Below are 8,919 nucleotides of genomic sequence, written 5' to 3' on the forward strand. Positions count from 1 at the left end.
CCTCGCCGGCGAGTTGCCACGCTATGACAGCTGGGACGTGATGTGACGCCCCCCTCCGTATGGTCATCAATGTACAGAATGGTCAGATAACAAGACAGTGAGGGTTACAAGGTCTAGGAGTCGCATGCCCTTCTTAGCTCACTGTATTTTATTGCAATTTAAACAGGGAAGACTACAAGCTAACATTTTAAAATGGATGTATTTATCCGTTATTCTTTTTATTATGAATATCTTTCTTTTTCTTATTCTTTCAAGCTTACTTAAGATGAAGCGAATAAAACCAAGTGGTGCAGCCTTTAGAAAAATGAAAAAGGCCAGAGAGGAACAATTAAAAAAGCATGAAGGTGCACTACTGAAATACCTCAGTCGCGAAACAGAAACTCCTAGTACTAATACTACTGTTACTGAAGCAATTTCCGAATCTGAATTCCAACCATCATCAAAGTCAAGTGATCCTTCAACTTCAACAAGTGATAAGGGGTGTAACCAACAAGAAATTCCAGCTGTTGACTTAAAAGATGTTGGTCTTTGGCCAAGTAGGATTAAAGATGACGCGTGTATCTTACTGGTAGGACAAGGGGCGTCTGTGGTTCAACATCTAGATTCTGATTTTGGTGAAGTCATTCGTGAGGGTGCTTTAATCAAAGGACGAACCAGAAAACTTACACGCGAGTGGTTTTTTCAAACTCTGCCAAATAATGAAAAAATGTTGAGATCGTGGTTGGTGTACTCTCCTTCCAAGAAAGCTCTTTACTGCTTTTGTTGCAGACTATTTGCAGACAGAAGTCATTCAAATTTTGATTCTACAGATGGATTCAACACGTGGTGGAAACTCAATCCTAAAATTTGCGATCATGAATCTAGTGTGGCCCATGTTCGATGTTTCACACAATGGAAGGAGTTGGAAATTAGAATCCGATGTGGAGCAACAATTGACAAAAAGGCACAAGAACAAGTTGAAAACGAAGTAAAGAAGTGGAGGGAGATACTTTCAAGATTGTTGGATATCATTAGATTCCTAGCTAAACAAAATTTGGCTTTACGGGGTCACCGAGAAGGAATTCATTGCAAGACTGATGATGAACCTGAATCAACAGGAAATAGAGGAAATTTTCTAGAATTGGTTCATTTGTTGGCCAAATACGATCCAGTGCTACGTGAGCATACTGTAAGAATTAAGCTGGGGAAAAAGTATGCTAAATCCTATATGTCGCCTACTATCCAGAATGAGTTTATAGAACTTTTGGGAGAAAAAGTAAGAAGCAAGGTTATCGAGCAAGTGAAAGAAGCTAAGTATTTTTCTATGATATTCGACAGCACCCCTGATATTTCTCATAAGGATCAGACGAGCCAAGTTTTACGCTATGTTATGATCAATGGAAATAAAGTGATGGTTGTGGAATCATTTGTCGATTTCCTTGAAACAAAAGGTAAAACCGCTGAGAATATTTCAACTATGATTTTGCAGAATTTAGAAAGCAACAGAATTGATATTCAAAATTGTAGAGGACAAGCATATGATAATGCTGCTGTGATGGCTGGTCAACATACTGGCGTTCAAAGACGCATCAGGGAAATTAATGGAAAAGCAGAATTTGTCGCATGTACAAATCACTCGCTGAATTTGGCTGGTTTACATGCAGCTTCTGTTGCTGTGAATTCTGTGACCTTTTTTGGAACTGTGGAGCGTTTGTTCGTGTTTTTTTCTTCCTCGACCCATCGCTGGGATATTCTGACTTCAGTCACTGGCCAAAGTGTCAAGCGTGTAATAGAGACTCGGTGGAGTGCACGGGGAGATGCTGTGAGTGTTGTAAAAAAAAATTACTCAAAAATCTTAAGTGCTGTAGAACGTTTAACTGGTGAAGAAGAAAATAGAGTTACCAGGTCAGATGCTGGTGTGCTGCTTGTTGCTTTACAATCTTTTTCCTTCCTGTGCTTTCTTGGCCTGTGGGAATCCGTCCTTGTTGAAATTAACGACACTCAGGTCTACCTCCAAACCAAAGGATTGAATATACAACAATGTGACATAAAACTCAATGCTTTAAAAGCATTTCTAACTGAAAATAGGTGTGAATTAGTTAACAATTCAGTAGCTTACGCCAAAGAAATTTGTGATGATCTTGGGATAGTCATGGATCGTCGGTGTAGAAAGAAGAAACTAATGGCAGGTGAAGAATCACGAGATGCTGAATTGACATACGAAACTGAGTTGAGGAGAGAAATGTTTTCTTCACTGGACAGAGTGATCCAAGAAATCACCACAAGATTTCAACAACTTCATGTTCTTGCTGAAAAATATGCTTTCCTTACTCCATCGAATCTTTTGAATGACAAATACGAATGTCAATTAAATCATTATCATGATGACATTAATGAGGAAGAGTTCCTCGTTGAGAGAAAAAGACTTCAGAGTTTTATTTCTGTTGCTGCTACGCAACACGAAACAGAGACCTGGAAGGACAGTCCCCTTGAACTTTTGCAGTTTATTCTAAAATACAGTCTTGAGAACTCCGTTCCAAATATTGTAATACTACTGCGAATTTTCCTCACAATTGCTGTAAGTGTTGCTGGTTGTGAGATAAGTTTTTCTAAATTGAAATTGATTAAGAATTACCTAAGATCTACAATGAGTGCCTTACGTTTAAGAAATCTTGCCATACTGTCTATAGAACAGCAACTGAGTGATGAAGTAGACTTCGACGATGTCATTGATGATTTTGCCAATAGAAAAGCAAGAAAAATAACATTTTAGAATGTTGGATTTACGTTTTACTTGAAAATTAAACATAGTGTTTTCATTTACTTTCCTATACATCATTTTGAATTTTTGTTGGTTTTTTTTTGTGTTTTTTTTCAACTCTTTATTTAACTTGGAGAAACCTTGGTCATGTGATACAGCTCTGCACCTTACATTTTCTTTCTGCACCAGTTTTAACACATGTCAGTACATAAGTTCCAACTAAGCGGGTAATGTTACAATATATGCAATGCACTTCTTAAACTGTACAGTGGTCTTCTGTTTTGTTGTATTTTTGGTGCGTATTAAGAGGGGCGGCTAATTAAAACAATATTTTTTTATATTATTACAAGACCTAATAATAAAGTCATATTAACCTTAGTGTTGTTTTCAGTGAATTTACTATAATGAATTCATATCCGTCTTCCTCCCCCCCTCACCCTTCTTGTGCAGGGGGCCCTCCCGCCATGTTTGGGGTACAGATTCTGAGGTGGGCATGCGGGACCCCAGGCCTCTCATTTGGGAAGAGGCCAGAGCGGTCTTTGGCACCGAACGACAGGTTATTGATAAAGATCTGATTGACTGTCCTAATCCTCCACAGTTAACCGGTCGATGGACCCTCCACTCCCCTCCCTTCACACACCAGCAGGGGGCTGAAGGTAAACCCCACCCGGCAGTGTGCAAGCCTTGCCATTCCGTACTTGACACATTATTATGATTTTACTGTTCTTGTAGACTTTTAACATTGTTGGTTACCATGAAAGTAATGTGAAAACAAAATCGCAGAAAAATTTAATATTTCTTGTTTCTTCTGAATATTCAAGGAGTGCCGCAGCGCCGGAACAGTTTGTCCCGGGTCTTGGATAGAGTTGAACAAGTTCCCATGGCCCCCACAACTGTGTTTAAGGATTGTGATCATAATGTGTCGCCCCTCCCTGTATTTTAGCTTTGGGCCCCCAGGCAGGCTGTGCACCATGTGTGTGCTCAGGCTGCTGTGAAGGAGAGATGCACTATTGCAAGCTGGTTTTGGGTACCAAGAGCACATGTCTTTTCATTCCCAGGGAGTTGGTTGCTTCTGCTTGGAAGTAATGACAGGGCGCGACCCCTGGTTGTTGCCTTTGGGCCACCAGAGTGGGCTTTGTATCCGGTCTGTGTTGGAAAGGTGGAGCTGACTGGCCCCTTTGTGCTGCGTTTAGTTTTAAGGGCACACAGTGAGTCATTCCCTGTGAATAATTAATTTGCTGTTTTTGAAAGATAAAGAATCACAGGCTTCGACACTGTTAAGTTAGTTTTGGGTCCACAGAGCACATCACGTTTGTGCAGGTCCCCACTGCTTTAATGGGGGGGACCATGATGTATGGTCATTTAATGTCAGCTGTAGATGAAGGTTACATGAACAGTGTCATGTATGTGCATGTTTGCATTGTGCGGAGGGGATTACCAGGTAATTGTTCACGCAGCTCTCTGATGGATGTCACATGTGGTTTTTCTGAGTCCCCAGATAGATCATGCAGTCTGTGTGTTTTCTTTTGTACTGCCAGTCACCGGTGTATTCAACTGTGTAGCCTTGGACCGTGTCATGTATGTGCATGTAAGTTGCATGATCAAGGTAACTATTAGCGGCGATACTTGGTGTCTCTCGGACCTCTTTGAAGTGCGTGCCACCCCCCCCCCCCCCAGGGGGGGCGGCAATCTGAGGGAGAGCCAAAATAGTGCAGAAATCTACATGTCCTGTTAAAAATTCCACTTGTCCCACTCACTCTTTACATCATTTATATATGGTGACACAGAAACATTAATGTTTTACATGCTCTAATCTCAGATATCTATTTCTTTCTTTGCAGAGCCTGTGAAGACACTCATACCCTGCAGACACACCTTCTGCACACTGTGTGCAACAAACCTATATAGCTCCAGCATGCCTACTCCGCTAGCTAATCCCACCTTTCAGGTGATCCCCAGGATCAGGGAATTACATTATGCTGTTGCACAAAGTGTGCTGATGAATATAGGCTGTCCTACATGATGAAGATACGAGAAAGAAAGCAGGGGTCCCACACCTCGCTGCCATTGACAGGCAACTGCCATGGGCCAAGCTGCATAAAAGTCTTTGGGTCCATCGCTGCTTGAGGAGTGTTGCTACACTATGTCCTTAGGCCTCCTCATTAGCATCTGAGGTGTGAAAACTTGTTTCTCAAGTTGTTTTGTGCAGGTCACTTGTGCTGTAGTTCCCCCATCTAATTTAATCTGTAAACAGTGTTTGCCCACATCTTATCCGGCCCATGTTCTACAGCTGTTTTGCACAGCACTGTGAAATGGCTCAGATTATAGAGAATTCCCAAGCCTTACTGACAGGCTGTTGCCAAAGAGCCGCAGCATGGGCATAGGCTATCACATATCCTACAAAGCCTAAATTGCACGGACTACCTCAGTCATGTAAAGTCTCACCTGTTGTTAACTATGCAAGAATATTTGGCATACTTAGGAATGTGACATATTTTTTGCCTGGCAATTGGGACATGGTGACTGATACTTCTAGCAGCAACTTGCCCCTACAGTCTGTTGTGGGTACCATAAGCAGCTGCCTCGTATTTTCATTGCACAACACCAGCTCAGTATAGGTAGGGTTTTGGCAAATACTGAGGGCTAGAGAGCAGCACGGTTTCTCTGCTGTCAACAACTTAGCATTTCTACAAATACCCACCTAAAAAGCACTATCCAATTAAAGTAATGAAAGATTAGAGTTTTGACATTCTGGAATGCTGTATGGCACTGGGGGTGAAAGATACTCATGCAGCATCGAGCTCAGGGTGTGTTTCATCTCTTAGCTGGCAAAATATGTTTTTGGGGGGAGGGGGGGGGGATTCTTACAGAAAGACGCATCTCGTTCAGTGTACTCTTTCAAAGAAAGAGTAGCAAATAAAGTGACCCACTAGTGACTTAGATCAAAAATATGTGCACCACCAGGGAACATGAGTAGAAAGCACAGGTTTAAAGCACTATTTCATCAGCTTTCTAGCAGTACATTCCCGCGTAACCGTTCGTTTAGGAAGCAAATGAGCATTTGCTTTGTTGAAGGCTTTGGGGTAAGATTTAACCTTTCTAACTACATAGACCAGAAATGTCAGAGACAAGTTTTGCCTTGGTCTCTTTACAGCAAAGCTTGTGAGAGTGTGGCGAAAGATAACAATTTGCTAGGTCAATGCATTTAAGGCATGCTTAATACTCTCAAATTTGCCGTTACAGTTTTAGGGAGTCACAGTTATTTCAATCATTAATCACAAGGCTTTTAATGCGTCCAATGGTGTTCGGTGAGGCCAAGTTATCTGATGCCTGCGCTTAGCATTTTTAAAATTTCTCTCTGCAGCTACTCCTCATATCAGATGGAGTGGATTGCTGGAAATTAGTGGTAATGAGAGTATGGTGCACATGCAATGACCACAGAGTACCCTCTTCTCCAGACTCTCAGTCCGCCCACCTGATTTAGAAGTGGGCGGACCATCAGGTGAAAGCTGACGGAGTAAATCTTATGCTCTCAGTACCATCGGAGGTAAGCCATTCGCCAGCCCTGTATAAAGTGGGCAGTCGGATGGCTGTTTTTTACTGTCAGTCACCGCCATCTTGCCTAGCTGAACCTGTAAAATCAGTTCATACTGAGACAGCTCGGCCACCTATGTCTCTGGCGTAACTTCTCGCTTTCACATCTTTGCCTGTCTAAATAGTTCTAAAAGCATTTGATATAAACGCCGACTTTACATGGAATGTGCATAAGGAAAATCAAAGGGAATGAAAACAGAAATAAAGACAACGGTATATGTTTTGTACTTTCTAAAAATGAGCAGAGACATCTTAAATGTTATACGTAGATTATTTTGCATGTCAATGAAACCAATCGCTTTTACAGAAATTGTATGTAGAAAATGTTGCTGTAGAATGTATTAGTGGGTGACCCAGTCATTTGTTGTTGACTTAAGTCAAGTGAGAGACCACCAGAAAGTGAAACCAAACCAAACTGCATTTCGTGGGGAACGGCCCGAGAAGAAGTGAAGAGTCGAGACAAAGTGCTGTGATTGTGAAACTAATTCCTGTGTGGCCGTGGCTGCTGCACACGCCAAGTTTGGACAACAAAGCGGCTGTGGTACACGCTGGACAGGGCCTTGGCTTTCTCTCTACTCCTCTCTCTACATCTACAACAACAACATATACAGTAGTACTATCAGTGGTCGAAGTGGGGGGAAAAAAGTAGGGGAACTGTGGGCAGAGAATTAGAGAGCGAGAATAACCCAAGGATTGAGTCAGAGGACGGAGCCAGAGGTGTGGCCAGAATGCGCAACCATCTCAATTTTTTGTATTTGTTTGGCATTTCACTGCCCAGTTTAATCAACCAATGGATACACATGATTATTTAAGGTTAGAATGAGTTATTGACATTAAAATACATTCACAAAGTGGGATACGTTTCCAATCACAGAATGTCCTAAATACAATAAAATGTGGAAGCACAAGCCATTTGTCTCCGAGCCATGGAGTTTCATCAGCACTTCTCCCTTTTTCCACAACAGCAGTTCAAACATGAATGGCAAAATATCCTAGTTTGCAAATGTTTTCTATATAATCATGGCTCTGCCATATTTGCATCCTAATGCAAGATCTGCTGCATGATCTGACCATTTAAACTAATAAATTGTTTATAACTCAAACGTATCAAAAGATTAAAAAAAAATTGATTTGTGTTGCAGGGGAGTGGATGGCCTATTGCAAAGGTTGACTGGTCACCTTTCTCACTGCTGCATTTGTATGTAACACTGGTACTATTGAGGCAAAATCTTTCCAGAGACAGTTAGCATGTGTACAAATGTCAAAATAATAAAATATCAGAAAATATACTGCATTACGCTGCAGCCTTTTTTTTTAATGCATAATTTAGTCAACACTGCAGCATAATTTTGTCCTTATTTGGTGCATAATTAATTCCAGTGGCCTCACAGCAGGCAGCACATTTTAAAAGTGCTAGTGAATGAAGCAGAGAGACTGTGAAGTTTGCGAACTTAGTTTGGTGTGCATGCAAATTCTGCATTGCCAATCCCTGGTGAATTGCAGCTACTACTGCTGAAACAAGGCAGGGCTGGCTTTAGCGCCCGTGGCGCTCTGTGCAACAATGTTTGTTAGTGCCCCCCAATGACCACCTCTGCCATGGATCCAGTCACTAACACCCTTTAACAGTGCTTCTCAAGTCTCCATAACCACACTCTATCTCAGATGCATTTAATTTGATGATTTACAGCGCCACTCATACCATTTTAGGGTGTCAGAGCACTTTACATCACAAACATTACACAGAGACAATCAATACGTGTGTAAATCAGTGTATAGGAAATGTTATATAAGACTAAGGATTACAAGGTGAAGGAGTCAAATGACAACCATACTAGTAGGCCGTATAGTTTAATAGTGATTGGTCTGGAGAAACACAAACTAAGAATTTAAAACGTAATACCATGGTTGGGGGTTCTCTTTGATAATCAGAATTGATATCTGTCCAAAAGAGTACTTTTTGCAACATTAGGATAATCAAAGATTGGGGGGGGGAACCATAATGCACTAATTTATACATGCAGCTCTTAGATGGCAGTTAATAACTAACTGTTCTATGTTAGGATTTTAACTTATAAACTTCAAGTCACAAAAGGATCTCTCTGACAAAAGCAGTAGCCCACTGACCTATTTACATGATGTGCACTGTGTGATCTGCATGGTACATGTTCTTTGCATCAGGCACATTAACCCTCTGAACTACCTATCCATGAGTCAAAACTTCCACTAGACAACATTCCGATCTCTCTCTAGGAAGAACATTAATCACCAGAGTCATCATGACATTTTTATTGTTGCTGAAAATTGCTGGAGGCCAGGAAGGAGGCAATGAGCGCTTTTAAAACCATAACATACTTGCAAACATAATGCCTCCACCCAAAGTCAGCACCTGGTGTGGTCACACCAGTTGCACTGCTCTAAAGCTGGCCCTTCTCAAGGGTCCTGTGACCTTAGTGACAGAGTCACTGTTGTTCTAGGGTGTGCTGCTTCATAGGCCTGCCCACAAGACTGGAGGTGAACTTCTCTGTAAGGTTTGTGGTGGATAAGCCTTGAAGGTTAACTTACATTTGCCATGCTAGGTTCCACCT

At 41.5% G+C, this 8,919-nt stretch overlaps 1 protein-coding gene across 1 annotated transcript; it reads left to right on the plus strand.

Moving 5' to 3' along the window:
- The first annotated feature begins 265 nt into the window (after window positions 1-265).
- Window positions 266-2,752, plus strand: LOC146859335 (zinc finger MYM-type protein 1-like). Its single transcript, XM_085647162.1, has one exon. The coding sequence runs from the start codon at window positions 266-268 to the stop codon at window positions 2,750-2,752; it is 2,487 nt and encodes an 828-aa protein (XP_085503288.1).
- The last annotated feature ends 6,167 nt before the right edge of the window (window positions 2,753-8,919 follow it).

The sequence above is a fragment of the Triturus cristatus genome, chromosome 3_2 (genome assembly GCF_964204655.1).
Source record: "Triturus cristatus chromosome 3_2, aTriCri1.1, whole genome shotgun sequence".
NCBI classification, from domain to species: domain Eukaryota; kingdom Metazoa; phylum Chordata; class Amphibia; order Caudata; family Salamandridae; genus Triturus; species Triturus cristatus.